The following is a 23,951-nucleotide window of genomic DNA, read 5'->3' on the forward strand; positions in this document are numbered from 1 at the left end:
TTTAATCGGTGCTAACGCTGAATTTAGCACCTCCAGGAGTGCCGCTTTAGTGAATGAGCCCCTCTGCCTCCTCGATTTGCAGGTGGAGGCATCCGAGACACTCCCGCCATCTGTGTCTTCCTCCATGTCGGATGCCTGGGCAGGAGCGGGCGCCATCTTGGGGGTCTGAGCCGACCGAAGCTTCGGTTGTTTATTAACAAATTGATCCATGTCAGGCTGTCTGGATCTAACATGGACTGGATCAGCCTGATCCTTGGGTCGATCCCTACCCGTTTTGCCCATCAGAGCTGTGCTGTTAGCTTAATATAGGGGTTAATTCGCCGGTATGGATGAGGAGCTCAGCAATCTGCAGCCATCAAGCTACACAGCCAGGCTCCGCCCCGTAGTTATATTCTTGTACATAGGAGCAGTATTATAGTAGTTATATTCTTGTATATAGGAGGCAGTATTATAGTAGTTATATCCTTGTACATAGGAGCAGTATTATAGTAGTTATATTCTTGTACATAGGAGCAGTATTATAGTAGTTATATTCTTGTACATAGGAAGCAGTATTATAGTAGTTATATTCTTGTACATAGGAGGCAGTATTATAGTAGTTATATTCTTGTACATAGGAGGCAGTATTATAGTAGTTATATTCTTGTACATAGGAGCAGTATTATAGTAGTTATATTCTTGTACATAGGAGCAGTATTATAGTAGTTATATTCTTGTACATAGGAGCAGTATTATAGCAGTTATATTCTTGTACATAGGAGGCAGTATTATAGTAGTTATATACTTGTACATAGAAGCAGTATTATAGTAGTTATATTCTCGTACATAGGAGCAGTATTATAGTAGTTATATTCTTGTCTATAGGAGCGGTATTATAGTAGTTATATTCCTGTACATAGAAGCGGTATTATAGTAGTTATATTCTTGTACATAGGAGGCAGTATTATAGTAGTTATATTCTTGTACATAGGAGCAGTATTATAGTAGTTATATTCTTGTACATAGGAGAAGTATTATAATAGTTATATTCTTGTACATAGGAGCAGTATTATAGTAGTTATATTCTTGTACATAGGAGCAGTATTATAGTAGTTATATTCTTGTACATAGGAGCAGTATTATAGCAGTTATATTCTTGTACATAGGAGCAGTATTATAGTAGTTATATTCTTGTACATAGGAGCAGTATTATAGTAATTATATTCTTGTATATAGGAGCAGCATTATAGTAGTTATATTCTTGTACATAGGGGCAGTATTATAGTAGTTATATTCTCGTACATAGAAGTATTATAAGTTATATTCTTGTACATAGGAGGCAGTATTATAGTAGTTATATTCTTGTACATAGGAGCAGTATTATAGTATAGTCTTGTATATAGGGGCAGTATTATAATATTCATATTGTTGTATATATAGGGGCAGTATTATAGTATTTATATTGTTGTACATAGGAGCAGTATTATAGTATAGTCTTGTATATAGGGGGCAGTATTATAGTAGTTATTACCCCCTATTCCAGGTTTGGGCAAATTTCGGACAATGCTAGGTGCAGCGATTCTCACTTTGCGTCCTAGGAATCGCGACGCTTCTTTGTCTTCTCCTGGTGACGACGACCGCTTTATCCAAAACGCACAAGACTCGGCCATCAGCTGCTTTTCCTTAGGGAAGCAATTAAAGCAGAATCCCCCGGACAGGTATCTATGGCAGCCGAACACTGGATGTCATTAGCATCCGCCAGCAATAAAATGGTACAAATACACCGGGTGACTAATGAGTCCATCTGAGGCCAACCCTGATTTTTATTTTTTTTTTCTCTTCTTCCCTGATACTTAAAGCAGAGAGTATAGTAAGTGATGAGGAGACGGCAGATCCCGGCGGCTCCTATCCCATCCCCAGAAATAAAAGGCCATCACTGATATTAATCCCCCCTCTGCTGCAGCTGGATTGCTGCTACATTAACAGATTACATTCTGGGCAGGTTTAGCAGGATCCCGTCTGTATAAAGGCCAGTGCCAGGCTCCAGCAGAAGAAGACACTTCCCAGCTCCAGATTCTGCTGCATCTTCCAGACCGTTCTGCAGGATCAGGTAAGGAATCTTCCTGGCTATTTTTGGAATATTTTACATGTGTAAGCTCAGCACTCAGCACTCAGGGGGTTAATGACCACTGCGAGCTTCTGCCTGCCTATAATATTTGGGGGGGGGGGGATCTATTTTCAGGGACTAAATTGTTAGACGCATCGATTACCGGTGTCGTGGGGGGATTCATGTGGCTTCATCTTTCTTGGTTCATGTACTCTTATCCTGTATTTCACTATGTAAGGAGGTAGCAGAGCTGAATTTGTCGTTTTACTTTATTGAGCACCGTGGCTACTTGCTCGCAACTGCAGCACAGAAAAAAAACTGCAGGAGTTTTGCAGCGAGTTGTAGCAGAGCTGAGTTTGTTTTTATTATGGTATAATCCATATGACACACACCTATAGGCCTCTCAATATTAATAACAAGGGCTGGGAGGAGGAGAGCGTATATTTTGGCATGTTCTAGATATGCTGCATCATACATGACTGTGCATATAATGTCATGACCGATCATAATAATGAGGGCTTTGGCCCGGAACAGCAGTAAGGAGTTTGTATTTTCTGCTTGGGGTCTCAAGTCACCCAGAATCACAATGAGAGGGTCAATCCATTACTATAAAAATTTGTCCCAAAAGCGAATGAGCCCCTAGGGTGTATATATAGGCCCTATGTGTTATAACATATACTGTATGTAATATGACATTTACACCCTGTGTCTCGGATCCCCAACATGCGCAGGTGCAGCAGAGCTGAGATGGTCAATTAGAAAGGCTTACGGTGATTTTACATAGGACTTCAGATAAGCCTAAAAGCTAAATGACTGCTTCAGCCCTGCTACATCTGTGCACATTTTTTGGCACTGGACGGATCTGTCTTTGGCGGAGATCCCCCGTTCTATCCCGTACCCGCCGCTAGGCTAATAAATCTACGGATGAAAGTTCCTGACTCTGATGCAGTGCACCATCTTTTTTGTTTTTGCCGAGATGATGACATCATTTGTATTCTCCTGATGATGTCATCCAGAACCCTGATAAAGCGGAGGTGGTCTCCAGTGTTTGGTGCCCTCCTGGCCCCAGAAAGTGTAAGGCCAGAGGGTCCCATAGTGTGAAGAGAGATTAAATGCCCCCCTCCCCCCTTTCTGTTTTTGTATAGTTCCTCTAGATCAGAGATGCTCAACCTGCGGCCCTCCAGCTGTTGCAAAACTACAACTCCCACCATGCCCTGCTGCAGGCTGATAGCTGTAGACTGGGAATGCCGGGAGTTGTCGTTTTGCAACAGCTGGAGGGCCGCAGGTTGAGCATGCCTGCTCTAGATTGTCAGCTCTGCTGGTAAAATGCCGCTATTCTTACCGGTTGGTATCTTGAAGGAGCCCCCGCTGCTGGCGGGTAATATAAATCTGCCTGTGAGGTCTTCTAGAGCTGAGACCCCCAACCAGAGACCCCCCTCCCCTGTACGATAGGGCTCATAACCGGGAGCTGTCTGTTCACTGGTCTCCAATAAAGGATACAACTCCCACCCGATCACGAATCGCGCAACTTTTCTCCACGCAGGGTTGCGATACTGTGGATCGCTGACCATCGACTTCTATGGGGGAGGGGTAACGTCACGCCACCGTGGTCTCAATGCAAGGAATTCCTTATGGGTAAGACCCTCTCGGGCCTGGGGTCATCTCCCACCTGAGGACCTTTGTGTAGAATATAGATCACGTGGATTCAGATGGTATCGAGCCTCCGCCCCAGGCCCCCCGCCTCCCCCCGGCTATCTTGGCGCTATTAGGTGATCTTCTTCCTGTAATTAGGTGCAATTTTCTAATCTCGGCTCTGATTTCAGTCGCTGAGAGGAAAACGGCGTCTATTAAAATCTCCCTGAGAAATAATTCATGGGCAGAGAGAAGATCCTGGCTTTCTTGCATTATGGGAAATTAAAGGACTCGTACAGATTTCTGTAAAGCTTAATGTAAAGTTCTGCAACTTACTAAGGCGGCATTCACACAACCGTATTTCGTATTTTTGATCCGCATTTTTTTGCTGATCGGATGCGGACCCATTCATTTCAATGGGGTCGCAAAAGATGCAGACAGCGCACCCTGTGCATCCGTATGTCCATTTTGTGGCCCCACAAATAACATAGAACATGTCCATGTCTTGTCCGATGGCGGGGCGTTCTGCAAACTGCATAATGCACGCGACCGGTATCCATGTTTTGCGGATCCGCAAATCCGACATGGTCGTGTGAATGCCCACTAATAGGCTTTGTGTTCCAATTCCTCACCGTTTGCAAGATCTCTTGCTGCCAGTAAATGGGGACATTCTTGAGGCTGAATACTGCTCACAGCTGGGGGTTTGTTACATTTGCATCCAGTCTAGACAATCCCTCTCTCCTGTGCTGATTAGTTTCTCACATTTAAAGGGGTATTCCGGCTAGAGAAAGTTATCCTGTATCCGCAGGATAGGGGATAACTATTAGATTGGTGGGACTCCCACTGATCACGAGAACGGGGACCCCGTACCTTCCCTCCCTTGAAACGGAAGGAGTGGCCGGACGGAAATGCGCACCACTACTCCATTCATTTCTATGGGAGCGCCGGAGATAACGGAGCGCTGTACTCTCGGAGTTACCATAGCCGGGCACCGCCGGGTCCCCATTCACTGTAATGCTGGACCCCACTATAGTGAATGGGAATCTGGTGGCGCCCGGCTTTTCCAGATACGGTAACTCCAGTTGGCCGCTCCTCTACCGGATTTACCAAACAGAGATGTGAACTTACCCTTACCTGACTACAGTGTAGACTGGATACATTTTGCAGCAAACCCTCAGCTGTGAGAAACATTAAATGAGGATATATAGCGGAATTAAGGCGCCTTCACACGTGGTAGATCTTGTGGCAGGAAATTCTGCGACTAAAATCAGTTCCCTTCATTTGAATGGGGCGGCAAGCGCTTGGATTTCTGCAAGCCCCATCGGGGGAATGGAACAGATTTTCAATCACGGAAATTTTTGCTACAAAATTTGCCGTGTATAAAGGCGCCCCTGCGAGGGGAGGACTCTAGGAAAGCTGGGTGATAAGGCAGTGGTTTGTATATCTTGAGGATCTTTTGATTGGTGCCCTCTTAAATTTTAAAAATGTCCGCCCTCAGCGGCAGGGACGGGGTTAAAAGCACCTGCCTGTTGCTCCCTGTGTCAATACCATGTCGGTGGCTTGTAAGAACCTGCAGGGACAATGTCTACATCCAATATACAAATACGTAGCGGGCACTGGGGAGGGGGCGGCGGGCGGACAGATGGAGCCTTTCAGCAGAATTTGCATTGTGTTAATGTGATGCATTAGTGGCTGGACGCAGTCGATAAACAGACGAGGCCGGGGCCCTGGGATCATACACTCTGCCCAGCCCATATGTCCAATCGCTGAGGCCTGGACCATGTGTCACTCCCCACACAGACCGGACGCCTGCGCCATAACGTGGACAACAGATGTACCTCTAAATTTTTTGGGGGCCCTGGCTTCTTCACCCCATGTTTACCCCCCCCCCCCCCCTCAGCTTTTCCTTTTTCTGTCCAGTATAAATGGAGTCCAGTAACAGTTCCAGCCCCCGCCTGTTACCCCCATAGCGTTGTTCATTCCTGGGGGGCACAATCAGCGGACTTCTCAGTGTGGTGGGACTCGTACCTGATCCCTGCCCCTGGGTTCCAACTGCATTGTCGGGCATCGCAGGTCTCAGGCCTCCCCGTGTCAACATATGATTTAATGTGGGTCACATGCCCTCTGCAGCCAATGACTGGCTGCAGCGGTGACTGGACACCTATGTATCATGACACGTCATCGCTGCAGCGGCCAAACTGGATATTGGCACGGGAAGACCCGCTGGGCCCGAGGGACAGGCATCCGATAAGTATGGTTCCCACTGCAGGTCTGGCCACGCTCGGAAAGGGGCGGTCTGCAGAAAAGGTCCTCAAGGGTGATCTACCCCTTTAATGTATCTTTCTAATGTGCTGTTACAGAGCTCCAAAATCCCCTGCACAGCCATAGTTAGAGGGAATTTGTTTCCAGAAATGCCTTCATTGATGTGGAGCGAGGTCTAATTAGAGAGAAAATGAAGTTTTATGCAATATGAAAATTGGACAGCAAGTGGGCGGCGGCAGTTGTGTCAAGCACCACCCCCTTTTCCTTGATTGACACCCTCTTTGCTGTCAAATGTCACTCTCTCCGGAGCTGACATCTTGTGCATGTACCATGCAGTTGCAGGACAGCACATGCGCAGTAAACCCCCCCCCCCCTCAGCCTGTGGCCATCAGCTTTGATGTACTGCACATGTACAAGAGCTGAGTTGAGAGGGTGATATCAGCAGAGAAGACAGGAGAGGCAACAGTCAGCACCGCCCACTGCAGTCTAATTTGCATATTTGATAAAGCTTCATTTCCTTACTAATTAGACATTACTCCATATAAATATAGGTAGGTTATGAATGCGTTTCACACCTCTCTCTCTAGGGCTGTAATGATAACGATGAGAAAGGCTTCATTTAAATGATACCATTTCTGTCTACCTGTGGCCACCACTAGAGGGAGCTAATTGCATAAGGATTTATGCAGTTCCCATTGAACTCTATGCAGTAAGCTCCTCGGCTCCCCCTAGTGGTGGCTTCAGGGAGAAAAAAAATGTTATCTTTAAAATAGTATTCAGGATTTTCTAATTAGCTGCCTAAATCACTAACAGAATGAAATGTGGAGTATACTCGCGTTATCAATCTTTATGTATTCCTGGGTCTCTCTGGTCTTTAAGAGGGTTCTTAAAATGGCTGTGACTTAAAATGACGGCCAGCAGCTTGTCCTAGAATGTGAGCAGGACTGGTTGCCTCCACTTGCAGAGCCGCCTAGCGGGTGAGGGGCGTGGCCTTACTACACGCTGCGCTGCTCTACAACAGATGGTAGTGATGCGATCCTGCCTATGATATGCCGTCATGGCTGAGCAGCCTGACAGGAACATTCACCAATACGCAAGTGTCAGAGCGTCGTGTGTAGTGAACGCCCACCTGCTCAGCCCCAGTGGGCAAGTGGCGGCAACCAGTCTTGCTCACATTCTAGGACAGGATGCTGGCAGCCATTTTAATCCTTCCCGGAGAACCCCTTTAAATTGCTGCCTGTGACGGCCATGCTTCCTCCATAGCGAGGTCACTCATGGCATTGTCAACAAGTATCGACAAGAGACTGAGGATACCGGGGCACAGCAGCGGGCACTATACGCCCCTTTATCTAAAGCTGTGGGAAGGGAAGCAGGAAAAAAAGATTCTGACCCACATAAAAAGTTCCGCAATGTTTGAAGCTTCTATACAGATTTGTGTTTCCATGGTTACAGACTACAAACCCTTGTGTAGTCTGATCCTTCAGTCATGTCTACTATCTTGTCCATCATCAGTAACACATGGCCGCACGATCAGACTACACAAGGGTTTGCTTGTAGTCGGTTACTATGGTAACACAGGTCTGCAGATGAGCTGTGCGCACAAAATGGTCGTTTTCTCATCAAGAATAATTAGCAAATTTACCATTTTCGAGATCTGTTGCTGTCAATGAAGGAGAACATTCTTGTTAATGGCCAGACTCAAAATCTGTACGCACAGTACCTATCAATTCACAGCTGAGGGTTTGCTACAATTTGTATATAAGACATTCTAATGTAACCCTTGGCCGAGGTACTGATACATTGTAACAAACTATCAGCAGAAGAGAGAGCTTTGTCCTGTTGTGGAGACAGCTATTAAAAACCTACAACTGTACAGATTTTCAGTCACTGGATTTAAATGTCCCATTCCCTGACAGCAAGCGGATTTTGAAAATGGTGAGCTGAAACCGAAAACTTATTATGCAGACGTTTACATAACGAGCTTCGCTTTAAACCTCGGTGCTGACTGGGACTTGTATGTCACTTTCACATGAATGCTGGGAGTTGTAGTCCTGGAGATCACTGGTCTACGCACTAATGATTAGACTAGTGTTTCATCGGAGAGGTCAGGGGTCACGGTGGTGGGGGGTTGGTTTGGGACGCAGTCAGGAAGCACTAATCCTAATGTACAAGATCTCCCTCCAAAAAATCATCCTCATCGTGTTTGTGTGAAAATACCAGCAGAGCACAACACCCAGCCTCCATCTGCTCCAGCTTTGTTTGATGCTGTGCCCGTCGTGGAGCCAACAGATGTCTCCGACTGGTGTGTTTAATCCGCCAGCCAGAGACTACCACCCCCATCATCACATACAATGTCATGTACTATGTATAGGGTATAATATTATAGTTCTCTGTGTACAGAGGTTAATAGAACTGTATTATGGTCATGTTGGGGGTTGTAGTGTTAAGCCTCATTCACACAGCAGTGTTCCACGTACGTGTTCTCTGCACATGTCCCCATTCAGGTCTGTGGTATTAGCGTGGATGCATGCTGATCCATCACGCCCATTATAGTCTATCGGTCTGTAAAAAACCACAGATACCACACGGATGCCATCCATGTTTCATGGATAATTAGGAAGAGATGATTTTTCGGCTGCAGAGTATCCGTGATGTATGGACGACACATGGAACGCACACGGATCCTTCACGGACATCTTCCTGGTTGCATCACTGACCGCCTTCTCACGGATTTAAGACGTGTGAATGAGGCTTAAAGGGTTTCTGTCACCCCACAAAACTCTTTTTTTTTTTTTTGGATAGTTAGATTCCTTATAGGGCGATATAGGAGAATATAATAGTCTTACTTACTTTCATGCGGCCGATTCTTTAGAAAACGAAGTTTTATAATATGTAAATCAGGGCTCTACCAGCAAGTAGGGCGTCTACTTGCTGGTAGCTGCAGCAGCAATCCGCCCCCTCGCCGTGTTGATTGACAGGGCCAGCCGTGATCTCCTTCTCCGGCCGGCCCTGTCAGTATTTCAAAAATCGCGCGCCTCTGGTCATTCGGCGCAGGCGCTCTGAGATGAGGAGGCTCGTCTCCTCAGCACTCCCTCAGTGCGCCTGCGCCGATGACGTCTTCTCTTTCGGTGATGTCATCGGCGCAGGCGCACTGAGGAGACGAGCCTCCTCATCTCAGAGCGCCTGCGCCGAATGACCAGAGGCGCGCGATTTTTGAAATACTGACAGGGCCGGCCGGAGGAGGAGATCACGGCTGGCCCTGTCAATCAACACGGCGAGGGGGCGGTTTTCTGCTGCGGCTACCAGCAAGTAGACGCCCTACTTGCTGGTAGAGCCCTGATTTACATATTATAAAACTTCGTTTTCTAAAGAATCGGCCGCATGAAAGCAAGTAAGACTATTAGATTCTCCTATATCGCCCTATAAGGAATCTAACTATCCAAAAAAAAAAAAGAGTTTTGTGGGGTGACAGAAACCCTTTAATGTGTATAAAGGATAATAGAACTGCATTATGGTCATGTTGGGGGTTGTAGTCTACATTTAGAGGATAATAGAATATTATGGTCATGTTGGGGGTTGTAGTGTTCTTTGTATAGAGCATAATAGAATTGTATTATGTATGAGATATTGGATAAATGCAGGTTCATGGGGGCGCTGAGTACAATGGTTGTCGTGCAACAGTGTTGAGTTACTTTCTCCCCGGGCACATCTTTCTTCTTTTTTTTCCTCCTCGGGCACATCTTTCTTCATCTTTCATGTGCCTGAGGAAGAAAGCCGAATGCATTGAAGCCCGCTGCACATCTTCATCTGTATGTTTCAACCATTTTTATAAACTACTATTGTCATTCGCGCCCCATGAACCTGGTTGTTTTCCCCCAATATTCCATGTATGTAACAGGCCTGGTCCCCCGGAGCAGGAGGGACACAGCTTCTGAGCAGAGTCTGAGAACCTCCGATGATCCTCCATCAGTTCTTCCTGTTTAGGGATGATTCATCTCGTTAGCAGGAGCTTATCACCTGCGAGGGACTGTCCTCACAGGTGAGGAAGCGCCCACCTGCCTGTTGATTATCAGGGCGGGATATCTAAGCTGACCCTGACAATCTGGGGCCTCATGCGCTACACCAAAGCTCAAATTTGGCTTTGGAAGTAGTAACTGCGCATGCGCGGTCTGTCATTGCTCCCAAAGCTGAATATGACCTGCACAGGGCCCAGATTGCCGGGATCAGCCTAGATGTCGGCCAGGTGGGCGCTTCTTTACTTGTGGGGGACAGCCCCTCGCAGGTGACAATCTCCTGCTAATTGAGATTAATCGATTTATCAGAATCGATGCGCTCATCCCGATGCCCGTTGTTGCGTTCCTTTATTTTATTTGGGTTCCCAGCAGCGGGAGGCACTTTTGTTCTTGCCTTCTAGCTAGAATTGTATTATGTGCATGTTAGGGGTTGTAGTGTTCTATGTATAGAACATAACAGGATTATGGTTTCTTGATGTCTAGCACTTAGGTTGTCATGAAGAATTTATAGAAGGAAAGTAATCTTCACTTTGTCCTACTTTATGTCCCCCTTAGGCTCTCATATGGGCCACAGAGAGACACCTGCCCTACATGCCAATTAGGGCCGCCTTCGACTGCTACTTTAAAAGACCTTCCTCGCTTTACCTTCTTCATAAGACGCCCATTGGAACATTCAAATCGCATTCAAATCCGGTCGGTGCCTGGTTTGACTTGTGCGGGGACGTACATGCAAAGCAAGACATAAGCAGTGGGAGATAAGCGGCTACAATATCATCGCCTCTATCCAAAGTCTGGTGTCTAGCAGCAGGTAAGAGGCTCGTCGATGAAGAGATGATACCACTGCTAATCTATGTGTACTAGGCAATGTCATACCCAATGGGGGAGGCAGAGGGCGCTAGACTAAAAGGAGGATCCAGGTAGAAGACCACTGTATGGCTGGGACTGGAGGAAAGTCTAATCTCTGTATGTTCTGCTTCTGTTCTAGCACATTCTCCTCCGCGAGGTCTTCCACTGTAAATCAGCAGCCATGGATGAAATGGACGTTCCCCAGATGAAGAAGGAGGTGGAAAGTTTGAAATACCAGCTGGCCTATAAGAGAGAGATGTCTTCCAAGTCCATACCTGAGTGAGTACAGCTCGGGGTAGAGTCAATGGGCACCAAAGCAGATTTTTAGGAACTGGTGCAGCAGGTTAGTAGCTCCACAGCTTGTTACCGTAGATAGCAGAGATGTGTCCATCTAGATTGAAATCTACACCATCACGTAGGCCAGAAAATGATAAATGAGCCGCCCACTTCCCCTTTTCAGAAATTGGTCAGCACTTGGGCCTAGGCACAATGGCATTTTAAAAGTTTTTAAAGATTTTTACACCAGCTTTAGGCATAGGGGGGGTCATAGTAAAGAACTGCTATTGGATGACAGCAAGCAAAGATCTGGAAAAACAGGAGGAATCGATACAGAAAGTGTATTGGAAAATTAGATCACTTATATGATGAATCAGAGAGTCCCTGACAGTTCCCAGCAGCACAGAGTATTTCATGACATGGTCTAATGGGGGAAGTGACCAGTCCACACATGTGATGTTAAGGATGAGAATAGGGTCCTAGATAAGGTGACGGGGGTCGTCCAGCAGCACAGAGTATTTCATGACCTAGTCTAAGCAGTTGAGTGCGGGGCAATGACCAGTCCACACATGTGATATTATTACAGACAGGGGAGATGTTAACATGTGAGGTGGAGGATGGGCTCATAGCACAGCAGCACAGAGTATGTTAGGTGAGAGGACTGCACTGTGTATTGATGTGAGGAGGGCTACAGGTTACATCTCAGGCTGAAATCTCCTCTCACCTTCTAGGTAATTAAGCCATTTGCAGCAGGTTTCCTAATTAGACTGTGAAGAGCGGTAATTAAAAGGAAGCTCGTTACTAATGGAAAAACCCGAACAGGTCAATAGACTAATTCACAGCTCGGTGCAGGCGGCTTGTGAGAGTACTGGTCACAAAATGGTTAATGTGTCTCATAAGGAGGGGGGGTCAGAATCCCACAGCAGCAGGACACGGGGCAGATTGGTTTAAGGTCCATTCACACGTCCATATGTGTTTTGCGGATCCACAAAACACTGACACCGGCAATGTGCGTTCTGAAATTTTGCGGACTGCACATCGCCGGCACTCTCATAGAAAGCTTTTTCTATTTTTTTTTGCGGAACGGAAGTACGGATCCGCACAGCACTTTTCCGGCCCCATTGAAAATGAATGTGTCCGGACAATTGCAGACGTGTGAATGGACCCTTACAAGGGCGGTGCAGTTTGAGATTCCATATCCCTTTCTAATGCTTGGATGCCTGAAAGATATTAGCCTGATGTAACATCGCCACCTGGTGGCTAAAAGCATATTGCTCCCTTCCTCTGGTTATTTATTTACTGCAATGGTACTGATCAGTCCCTGAAAGTAGGCTGCACCGTATAATGGTAGTCTGAAAGTGACTTCCTGTCTGATCTCCAAGGCTGCAACTCTGTCTCTTGCCCATTCTTTACACTGCAGCTCTGCTTGTTCACACACTCCCTTCTAGCCAATATGAAGTGCAATAAAAAGACATGGAACTGATGATTTAGGTTTGGACACATTTTGGTAATTTATATCTTTTTTTTTTATTTTTTATAAAGGATACTGAAGTGGATAGAAGAGGGGGTGCCCAATGACCCGTTCCTGAACCCCGAATTGATGAAGAATAACCCATGGGTGGAGAGAGGAAAGTGCAGTATCCTGTGAGGCTCTGACACCAGGAACTGCCCCCCACCCAATCTTCTCTGAATGTAACCAATACTGAATATAGGGTGCAGATTGGAAGCTGATCAGGCCTGAATGACTGCGCTGAGGTGGTCCTAGCTGCCCGCAGACCCGGAATTCTCCATTTCCCCATGACCAGTAGATAGAAGGATGACGACAAGTACCCATTATACTTTCCGCTTTACACAGTTGAAGCGTGAGAATGCCTTCTACTTTAGTTTAGTGATAGGTTCTTCTGTCCTCACCGAGGGGCGGCTATAGTTGCTTGTCACATCTGTATGACGGCAATAACACAGGCTTGTCCTGCACGGTGCAGTAGTGAGCATGGAAGGCTTCGAGGCCCTGGTGTGGCTGTACCTGACAGATTATGCACTATATAAAACACTATGCTTTTCAGGTTAATTGTAATTTATAGAAAATCAGGGGAGACCCCACAGCCCCCCTAAACCCACTTTGTATTTTTCTGTCCAAAAATAAACAGATATTCTGAAAATGAATAGAAAATTCATATCTAATAAAAACTTGGTGCATTTTTCCTTCACTGTCACTGGTGTCATTTTGTACATGGGAGGCAGTATTATAGTAGTTATATTCTTGTACATAGGAGCAGTATTATAGTAGTTATATTCTTGTACATAGGGGGCAGTATTATAGTAGTTATATTCTTGTACATAGGAGCAGTATTATAGTAGTTATATTCTTATACATAGGAGGCAGTATTATAGTAGTTATATTCTTATACATAGGAGGCAGTATTATAGTAGTTATAATCTTGTACATAGGGGCAGTATTATAGTAGTTATATTCTTGTACATAGGAGCAGTATTATAGTAGTTATATTCTTGTACATAGGAGCAGTATTATAGTAGTTATATTCTTGTACATAGGAGCAGTATTATAGTAGTTATATTCTTATACATAGGAGGCAGTATTATAGTAGTTATAATCTTGTACATAGGAGCAGTATTATAGTAGTTATATTCTTGTACATAGGAGCAGTATTATAGTAGTTATATTCTTGTACATAGGAGCAGTATTATAGTAGTTATATTCTTGTACATAGGAGCAGTATTATAGTAGTTATATTCTTGTACATAGGAGCAGTATTATAGTAGTTATATTCTTGTACATAGGAGCAGTATTATAGTAGTTATATCCCTGTACATAGGAGGCAGGATTATAGTAGTTATATTCTTGTACATAGGAGCAGTATTATAGTAGTTATATTCTTGTACATAGGAGCAGTATTATAGTAGTTATATTCTTGTACATAGGAGCAGTATTATAGTAGTTATATCCCTGTACATAGGAGGCAGGATTATAGTAGTTATATTCTTGTACATAGGAGGCAGTATTATAGTAGTTATATTCTTGTACATAGGGGGCAGTATTATAGTAGTTATATTCTTGTACATAGGAGCAGTATTATAGTAGTTATATTCTTATACATAGGAGGCAGTATTATAGTAGTTATATTCTTATACATAGGAGGCAGTATTATAGTAGTTATAATCTTGTACATAGGAGCAGTATTATAGTAGTTATATTCTTGTACATAGGAGCAGTATTATAGTAGTTATATCCCTGTACATAGGAGGCAGGATTATAGTAGTTATATTCTTGTACATAGGAGGCAGTATTATAGTAGTTATATTCTTGTACATAGGAGCAGTATTATAGTAGTTATATTCTTGTACATAGGAGCAGTATTATAGTAGTTATATTCTTGTACATAGGAGCAGTATTATAGTAGTTATATTCTTGTACATAGGAGCAGTATTATAGTAGTTATATTCTTATACATAGGAGGCAGTATTATAGTAGTTATATTCTTGTACATAGGGGGCAGTATTATAGTAGTTATATTCTTGTACATAGGAGCAGTATTATAGTAGTTATATTCTTATACATAGGAGGCAGTATTATAGTAGTTATATTCTTATACATAGGAGGCAGTATTATAGTAGTTATAATCTTGTACATAGGAGCAGTATTATAGTAGTTATATTCTTGTACATAGGAGCAGTATTATAGTAGTTATATCCCTGTACATAGGAGGCAGGATTATAGTAGTTATATTCTTGTACATAGGAGGCAGTATTATAGTAGTTATATTCTTGTACATAGGAGCAGTATTATAGTAGTTATATTCTTGTACATAGGAGCAGTATTATGGCCTTCCCCGGTTTCTCTTACCATTTTTCTCCATCATTACCAGGTTTTGTTCTGTTACATTCTTACTGTGTGCAAAATAACATTCCTTGAAATGTTAAATTTTTATTTTAATACAAAACATACTTAATAGAAAGCGTCTTACAATATATAAACATTATGAACAAGTCGCAAAAAACAGTGAACAGTTCAGTCACCGCCTGATGGCACAAAACACCAAAGTGTCTCCTCTACACAATTTCCATTTCAACATGACTGCGATCATCATAACAGATCCTTGATGTAAATGTTCCTTCTCACAGCGTTGGAAACTCCCTCATTAAATCGGAACCAAACATGGCTGTTCCCCACCGCCGTCCCCATCTTCTTTTCTACAGAGACTTCTTGGACGCCATTGGCTGCTGAAAATGGAGACGACCGATTAGACAGAAAACAAATACCATGGGGCTGAAGATTCAATGTCCAATCTGTTCCTGTGTATTTAGGCCCCATGCAAACAGTCATGTTTTGCAGCCTGCAGAACACATACCTTCTGAGTGCATGCCGCCATTTTTTTTTTTTTTTACTCCTGCAGAAATGTCATATCCTTGTCTGTAATATGGACAAGAATAGGACATGTTCTATTTCTTTCCAGGACTGTGGAACGGACTTGCACATCTTTTGCAGCCCCACTGAGATAAATCGGTCCACAGCTGATCTGCAAAAAATGCATGATCCCTAATGCAATCAATGCAGATTTGTCAGTCCCATCTCTCCTTCTCAGAGGCAGCCATATTGGATGTCATTCAGCTTTTCCAGAAACAGAAAGTAGTAAAAACTGGACAGAATAGAGTTGGAGGCGGCTGAAAAAATAAATAAATAAAATCAATAATTCAAAGCAAAGACTTAGGAGTAGAATGGCCAAGGTGGCCCAAGCCTTAAAGGGATTCTGTCACCAGGATTAACGCTCCAGGAGATCGTGGGACAACCCCTTGGGCTCCTGACAGGTGATTTACATATGAATAAGATCGCTTTTTATAAGAATATAAGGCACACAGAGCAGAGGGATCATTGTAAACACTGCATGAAGACTAATGGGCACATATAAATATCTACATATCGTTAATCCTGGTGACAGAATGCCTTTTAAAGGGGTTGTCTCAACTGAGATATTGATGGCATATCCTAGCCATATGTCACCAATGTCAGAAAGGTGCAGGACCCGCTCCTATCTCCAGAACGGGCCCATTCGTTTCTATGGGAGTTCCGAAAATAGCAGAGAGAGTACACTCAAAGTCCCATAGAAAACAATGTAGAGGGCACTGTGCAAGCATGGCCACTGCTTCATTCACTTTTATGGGATTGCTGGAGATTGTGCTATTTCCAGTAGTCCTACAGAAGTGAATAGAGGGCAGCCGGGCATGCACAGCTGTTCTCCGCTCCCTTTGTGGGTCCCATCCTGGAGATAGGTGCGGGTCTGAGAGATGGAACCTGCACCTATCTGATAGTGGTAGCATGTCCTAGTAATATGCCACCAATGTCTCAGATGAGACCAACCCCTTTAAGTATTGTCTTTGGCTCCTCTGCCTCTATATTACAGATAATGCACCAGGGAGGGGTCGCTGTATGAAGATGCAGCAGCTGCACCGCGCTCTACAGAGGCTCGTAATCCTCTCCAAATCCCAGATCAATGTGTATAAAATATGTACACGCAGGAAGATCGAAGTGGACGTCTCCTCAGTGATGGGTCAGGCACTTTATGGGCCTCTTTATAAAAGTTTGATAGATCGCTTTGCTAAGCACAATGGCGGCCTGAAACAATAGCAAGTCATGCAAGGAGAAAGCTGAAGAGGACTTGTCCCGAGACAAGACCCTTCCCATTTGAAGGTGGGACCTGCATCTATCAGACGTTTATGGCATATTCTAAAGTGAGAAATCCCCTCTGAAGGCGCACGCTATCTGCACAGAGTAGTGGAGCTCCACCCACAAGCGCTGTGCGGAGACCCCCCACATACACAGGTGTGACCGACTTATAAGCTGTGTGCAGAGGGTCATTGCTACTGTCCCGCGAAGAAGGAGTTTTACCTATAGAGATCACTTTCTTGACAATTTGTCGGCCAAAGAAATCCTTTTCAGGCTGTTATAAAAGAAAAAAATATATAGCTTTAGTATTGACGACTTTTACACCTAATGACTGCTTTATTATAAAAAAAAAAAAATGAGGAGAAGCTGAAAAAACAAGCTTTTGTCCAGAGTGAAGGAGCCGACCCCAGACGCCCCTGTACAGGACATGACACCGCAGGGTGCTGAGATCTAGGTGTAGGGTGGACTCCTCCACTGTGCACACATGAAGCCCCTGGAATCTATGGTTCTACCTTCTCCTCAAACGTGGTCTTCTTCATGATATTCTCCAGCCGCTGTTCGTGGTTCAGTGTGGTCGGTTTGGCAGGAGGTTTTACGACAGACTCTTTACCAGGTTTCTCCTCTGATTTGCTGGTATTGTCCTGCTACAAATAACACATAGAAAAGGGTCAGTGACGTCATCTTAAATTAGGACCTTTCAGTGGCAAAATGTCTCAGAAATAACCTGTTACAGCAGCGGAATATTCATCCCTGCCGCATACATACATCATAATATTCACAAACTCTACAGTCCTCGTACAATGGGCGCCGCAAATAAATTACCAGTGGTCAGGCTTTAGAGAAGAAGCTGTACAAGTGCCGCTTCTTCTCTAGTGTCCTCCCAGCCAGTACAGCTTCTTCTCTAGTGTCCTCCCAGCCAGTACAGCTTCTTCTCTAGTGTCCTCCCAGCCAGTACAGCTTCTTCTCTAGTGTCCTCCCAGCCAGTACAGCTTCTTCTCTAGTGTCCTCCCAGCCAGTACAGCTTCTTCTCTAGTGTCCTCCCAGCCAGTACAGCTTCTTCTCTAGTGTCCTCCCAGCCAGTACAGCTTCTTCTCTAGTGTCCTCCCAGCCAGTACAGCTTCTTCTCTAGTGTCCTCCCAGCCAGTACAGCTTCTTCTCTAGTGTCCTCCCAGCCAGTACAGCTTCTTCTCTAGTGTCCTCCCAGCCAGTACAGCTTCTTCTCTAGTGTCCTCCCAGCCAGTACAGCTTCTTCTCTAGTGTCCTCCCAGCCAGTACAGCTTCTTCTCTAGTGTCCTCCCAGCCAGTACAGCTTCTTCTCTAGTGTCCTCCCAGCCAGTACAGCTTCTTCTCTAGTGTCCTCCCAGCCAGTACAGCTTCTTCTCTAGTGTCCTCCCAGCCAGTACAGCTTCTTCTCTAGTGTCCTCCCAGCCAGTACAGCTTCTTCTCTAGTGTCCTCCCAGCCAGTACAGCTTCTTCTCTAGTGTCCTCCCAGCCAGTACAGCTTCTTCTCTAGTGTCCTCCCAGCCAGTACAGCTTCTTCTCTCGTGTCCTCCCAGCCAGTACAGCTTCTTCTCTAGTGTCCTCCCAGCCAGTACAGCTTCTTCTCTAGTGTCCTCCCAGCCAGTACAGCTTCTTCTCTAGTGTCCTCCCAGCCAGTACAGCTTCTTCTCTAGTGTCCTCCCATACAGTACAGCTTCTTCTCTAGTGTCCTCCCAGCCAGTACAGCTTCTTCTCTAGTGTCCTCCCAGCCAGTACAGCTTCTTCTCTAGTGTCCTCCCATACAGTACAGCTTCTTCTCTAGTGTCCTCCCATACAGTACAGCTTCTTCTCTAGTGTCCTCCCAGCCGGTACAGCTTCTTCTCTAGTGTCCTCCCAGCCGGTACAGCTTCTTCTCTTGTGTCCTCCCAGCCGGTACAGCTTCTTCTCTAGTGTCCTCCCAGCCGGTACAGCTTCTTCTCTAGTGTCCTCCCAGCCGGTACAGCTTCTTCTCTAGTGTCCTCCCAGCCAGTACAGCTCCTTCTCTAGTGTCCTCCCAGCCAGTACAGCTTCTTCTCTAGTGTCCTCCCAGCCAGTACAGCTTCTTCTCTAGTGTCCTCCCAGCCAGTACAGCTTCTTCTCTAGTGTCCTCCCAGCCAGTACAGCTTCTTCTCTAGTGTCCTCCCAGCCAGTACAGCTTCTTCTCTAGTGTCCTCCCAGACAGTACAGCTTTTCCAGTGCCCCCTTCCCAGACAGCACAGCCTCTTCTCTGCTGTCTCTTCAAACACAGTCAGTACTGCGCTCCGATTTATTTTTACCCGATTTCATGTTTTCTCTGTTTCTATACAGAGCTGCTCCGTTTAGCCCCATGCCCTGTCAGATGTGACCTGCACATCCCAGTGACATTACTTTCAATGTAACGTCCACGGGTTCTCCTTGCGGAGATTCAGCTGTTAAAGTCTGACAAGTCACACTCTCTGGCAAATCAGCTCTCATCCAGAAGGAAGAAAACTCTCAGATGCCACCTCTAGGCAGCTACCCTGTAAGTGAATGTCTGGCTCATTGAAGACCCTTGACATGTGACCAGATGGCATCTGCAGGAGCTGAACTCTTTAATACTTGCAATATCAAATTTCTAATATAATTTTACTTCTCTAGGGCACGATGACACACTTCAGTCTCAGGAGATTACCTAAATCCTCCAGCAATTTCATCAGCCTCCGCATGCTCATGATGTTAATGAGAATAACTGATGATGCTTGTGGTATCTGGGATACAGTGTAAACAGCCAGTCTTATGGGGCTGGCATGTTACGCCACTCTGCACTTTCAGGGAGCTTTGGCAAATCACAGGGGTAAACTGGAGAACAACAACTTCTACAAGGTAGCCAAGGACTGAATCTGCGTTCGGTGCAATCAGCAAGTAATGAGGGTGCAAAGTTATTGAAGACACAAAATTATACCGTACCAGCAATGACCACTAGGGGCAGTGGACGTTAACGCACCCCAAGCAGTATAGACGGGAGATAAATGCTACAGGCTCCCATCAGGATCTGCTATTGTGTATTGGTGCAGCTGGATTTCACCGCACTGATCCTGTGATCCTCCAGGAAGCCACTTAGCCCCCCCATGACAATGGGCATGACCATCCCTTACTAAATGACCACTGCAGCCCGTAGGTGCAGCACTATGGCAGGCTGATGAGCTCTGAGGCCTGACATCACTGAGGTCCTATGTTCTAAGAAGTCCCAGAGCAACATCTGCAGGAAGTTCTGCTCCCAGGTGTAAAGATAAAAATATACTAATGGGTTAATTGGCCCAGAGCGGAGGCACACAGAAATAGCACGTAAATACAATGACGCCTCAGTGACGGCTACGTGACAGGCCATCTAGGCTCAGCAAAACTCTGATAAAACGGGGGGAGGTTTTCCTAAAAAATGATGACTGCACAGTGCCTAGTATAAAGAAAACACCTCCTAGGCACTATGCAGACAATGAACAAGCAGGGAATACTGGCAGATTTCAGCTCCGAAGCCTGCAGAATAGCGAGTGCAGCTACTGAGCAAAATGCAGAATAAGCAATGTACATACACAGTGACTGCACCAGCAGAATAGTGAGTGCAGCTCTGGATGTAACTCAGGATCAGTACAGCTAGAGTGTCATCAGATACACTGCAGCTGTAATCTATTTAATAGTGTATTCAGAGATATGGATTATATTGTCACACAACTTTGTGAATTCAATAGTAAAAGTAAATATAACAAACTTTGTGATACACCTTTCCAGAAAATAATGTCTTGCTCTCCATATATCAGCTCGCCCTTTCCCAAGCTAATATTCTCTATGAATTCTGTGACAAATCATTCTAACAGAAGGATCATATTACAGATGGCCGTATAAGTCTATGGAGGGGGGTATAAGCTGCCCTAAGAGAAAGACACTGCTGGAGCTAATTGTGGATCTTATATATCTCACCCTAGGTGCTTTGTTCACATCACTGCTGCTCAGTACTTCTCTATAATGTCCTGCATGATGCTTCCGAGTGAGAGACTATGTTCACATAAGCAATATCTGTAGCTACTTCTTTACAGAATACAGTGGGAAAGGGGTAAAATACACTGATGAGTAGGAGGCCTGTTTTAAGCTGCTGATTCTCTTACAGATTTTTCCACTACATATTTAGCCTTCGCACACAGAATCTGCTGTCTCCATTTGCAGTCTATGGGCACACATGATACTGGGTCTAGAAATTCTAGATGGAGCCCGCACAGGGGAAAACCATTCAGTGTGTGGCCCTGCACTTACCTTTCTCGCATTCCTCGCTTGCTGAAAAGCCTCAGACCGTCTCATTTTCTCCAGTTCTATCTCACGGGCAATAAGCTGCTTGGCCTGGTAGGTGAGCTGCTTCCGGGCTGGGAGCTCTGGGAACCTGCAGACATCCTCCACGTTGCTGCAAGATACAATAAGTCACAGTTAGACGGGCTTTGAGAGCAAAGAAGAAAACTGCTTTTCTTTCAGAAACAGCACCACTCTTGTCCATAGGCTGGGTGTGGTATTGCAACTTAGCCTCATTCAGTTCAATGGTGCAGAGCCGCTGTACCAGACACAAGCCATGGACAAGAGCGGCATTTCCTGGCGCCTGTGTGGATGGAGAGGTGGTGTGTACAACGCCTCATTCACATAGGACTGCCAGAGATCTCCGTACAGTGCTCGGCTCAGTCCCATAGACAGAGAATGGAACAGTGAGTGTGCGCACTACCACTCCATTCAAGAAGGGTATTCGGGGACCCCTGTTCTCGTGGCCCCAGCAGTCAAAGCTCCAATGATCAGACATTTATCACCGATCCTCGGTTCGACTGCGTCGATTGACCAAAGTTGTCTAGATGGTTTTGCTCACAGAGGATTGTCTAGACTGGATACAACTGTAACAAAACCTCAGCTATGAGGGGTATTAGGTCTTTACAATGCAAGATGACAACACTGGAGTTGGTGATGTATTTATAATATTTACAGATGTAGCAGAGCTGACTGTTACTTCGCCTCAATGCACCGATTCATCAAATCCATTAGGACTGCAGGTATGCAGATTCAGCTCTGCTACATGTCTATTCAAGTGAAGCACACAAAACGTTGCAGTGTTAGCTGGAGCTTGGTGCAGCTCGATGATAAGTATTTTAGAGATGAGGGCCATCTGCCGCAAACAAATGTGCCATCGAAGTGATACCAGACACGAGCTGATAACAAGTGCAACAGAAAGGAGCGCAGGATAATCTGGTCTCCAGGAGAAGTCACCCGGGGAGATTATGTAACCGGCTGAGGATTAGTGACAGCTCCGCGCCTCTCGCTGCATCAGCCTCTGCCAGGCAATGAGGTAACAGCCCAAACGGGAAAAATAGACAGACAAACCATTAGCGGATTATGTTAAAATGGACAAACGACCCGACAAAGTGAAGCAATCTCCACTGAAAACTACAGCTATAGGACAACCAGTATGGACACAGCTCCGCCAATGGTTTTCACACAGCTTTCCCAGAATCCTTTACAGCGGGTCTACCCCACTAGACCAGAGCAGCATGGTGACGTCGGGGTTTCACCAGCTTCACTGTAATCATGGCTCCACCAGAACCAGCATCATTAGATCCTAGGTAAAACTGCCATTAAGGGGCCTGGAAAAGCTGGGTGACAATCTTTGTAAGGGATGTAATGCAGCTCAATAGAGTGTCACCTTCACAGGACTAAGGAAGTAGTGGTTTCTTAAAAAAATTAAAATAAATCTAAGTGACAACTTTGGTCAGTAGGGCTCTGCACACCATCCTTTAAATTACTTATTATACTCCCGAGCCGCACTCACTATTCTGCTGGTGCAGTCACTGTGTACATACATTACATTACTTATCCTGTATTATACTCCAGAGCTGCACTCACTATTCTGCTGGTGCAGTCACTGTGTACATACATTACTGATCCTGTACTGATCCTGAGTTACATCCTGTATTATACTCCAGAGCTGCACTCACTATTCTGCTGGTGCAGTCACTGTGTACATACATTACATATCCTGTACTGATCCTGAGTTACATCCTGTATTATACTCCAGAGCTGCACTCACTATTCTGCTGGTGCAGTCACTGTGTACATACATTACATATCCTGTACTGATCCTGAGTTACATCCTGTATTATACTCCAGAGCTGCACTCACTATTCTGCCGGTGCAGTCACTGTGTACATAAATTACTTATCCTGTACTGATCCTGAGTTACATCCTGTATTATACTCCAGAGCTGCACTCACTATTCTGCCGGTGCAGTCACTGTGTACATAAATTACTTATCCTGTACTGATCCTGAGTTACATCCTGTATTATACTCCAGAGCTGCACTCATTTTTCGATTTTACCCCACCCCATTTCCTTCAGCTCCACTCACCCAGTGCCATCAGATCCGCCCCTCCATGTCCCCCAGTGCCATCAGATCAGGCCCTCCATGTCCCCCAGTGCCATCAGATCAGCCCCTCCATGTCCCCCAGTGCCATCAGATCAGGCCCTCCATGTCCCCCAGTGCCATCAGATCAGCCCCTCCATGTCCCCCAGTGCCATCAGATCAGCCCCTCCATGTCCCCCAGTGCCATCAGATCAGCCCCTCCATGTCCCCCAGTGCCATCAGATCAGCCCCTCCATGTCCCCCAGTGCCATCAGATCAGCCCCTCCATGTCCAGGCAGACCAAGAGGCTGCCTTAGGGCGCAGAGACCGGGGGGCGGAAAAATGAAACTTTTTTTTTTTAAATACCCCGTATTTTTCACCCCATAAGACATTTTTCCCCCCAAAGTGGGGGGAAAATGCCCCTGCGTCTTATGGGGGGGCGAATACTAATTTTGGAAGCGCTTCATTAGTACCGAAGGACCGGGAAGCGGTGAAGGATCTGTACTCACCGCTTCCTGGTCCTCCGCAGGGCAGTCTGCAGTGTAGGGCATGCGCACCATATGACCTCACTGTGCGCGGCCTTCACAGCTGACAGCCAAGAACTAGGAAGAAGAAAGAGAGCGCTGGTGGTGAGGAGTCGCGGCGTCCAGGAGCGGTAAGTTATTTTATTTGCGCTGATGGCTGACAATGCGGGGCATGATGGCTGACAATGCGGGGCAGATATGAGGCATTGGGGGTCTGATTGCTGGTCTGACCTGA

At 45.5% G+C, this 23,951-nt stretch overlaps 2 protein-coding genes across 4 annotated transcripts in view; one reads left to right on the forward strand and one right to left on the reverse strand.

Moving 5' to 3' along the window:
- Nucleotides 1-1,872: 1,872 nt before the first annotated feature.
- GNG13 (G protein subunit gamma 13) lies at nt 1,873-13,297 on the forward strand. 2 transcript variants are annotated; one of them, XM_040440728.1, is made up of 4 exons: nt 1,873-2,089; nt 10,549-10,801; nt 10,979-11,118; nt 12,658-13,297. In XM_040440728.1, the coding sequence occupies exons 3-4, from the start codon at nt 11,021-11,023 to the stop codon at nt 12,761-12,763; spliced, it is 204 nt and encodes a 67-aa protein (XP_040296662.1). In that variant the 5' UTR covers nt 1,873-2,089; nt 10,549-10,801; nt 10,979-11,020; the 3' UTR covers nt 12,764-13,297. The 2 variants fall into 2 exon arrangements, with proteins under 2 accessions (XP_040296662.1, XP_040296663.1); XM_040440729.1 differs by lacking the exon at nt 1,873-2,089 and adding an exon at nt 8,033-8,084.
- A 1,734-nt stretch (nt 13,298-15,031) lies between these two features.
- The window catches only part of CHTF18 (chromosome transmission fidelity factor 18), a 61,688-nt gene continuing 52,768 nt past the window's right edge, over nt 15,032-23,951 (reverse strand). Inside the window, exons 19-22 of one of the 2 annotated variants that reach the window (XM_040441225.1) lie at nt 21,077-21,221; nt 17,308-17,436; nt 17,018-17,069; nt 15,032-15,351 (exon numbers count right to left, since the gene is read on the reverse strand). In XM_040441225.1, the coding sequence (XP_040297159.1) occupies nt 15,218-15,351; nt 17,018-17,069; nt 17,308-17,436; nt 21,077-21,221 (460 nt within the window). In that variant the 3' untranslated portion in view covers nt 15,032-15,217. Of the gene's footprint in view, nt 15,352-17,017; nt 17,070-17,307; nt 17,440-21,076; nt 21,222-23,951 lie in introns of both variants that reach the window. The other variant, XM_040441223.1, reaches the window with a different exon arrangement.

The sequence above is a fragment of the Bufo bufo genome, chromosome 7 (assembly GCF_905171765.1).
Source record: "Bufo bufo chromosome 7, aBufBuf1.1, whole genome shotgun sequence".
Lineage (NCBI taxonomy): Eukaryota > Metazoa > Chordata > Amphibia > Anura > Bufonidae > Bufo > Bufo bufo.

Excerpts from the sequence above, each read along its gene's own strand:
- GNG13 (XM_040440728.1), top strand. The coding sequence starts at position 11,021 with ATGGATGAAATGGACGTTCCCCAGATGAAGAAGGAGGTGGAAAGTTTG. Across the intron at positions 11,119-12,657 it reads TCTTCCAAGTCCATACCTGA|GATACTGAAGTGGATAGAAG; the intron begins GTGAGTACAGCT and ends TTTTTTATAAAG.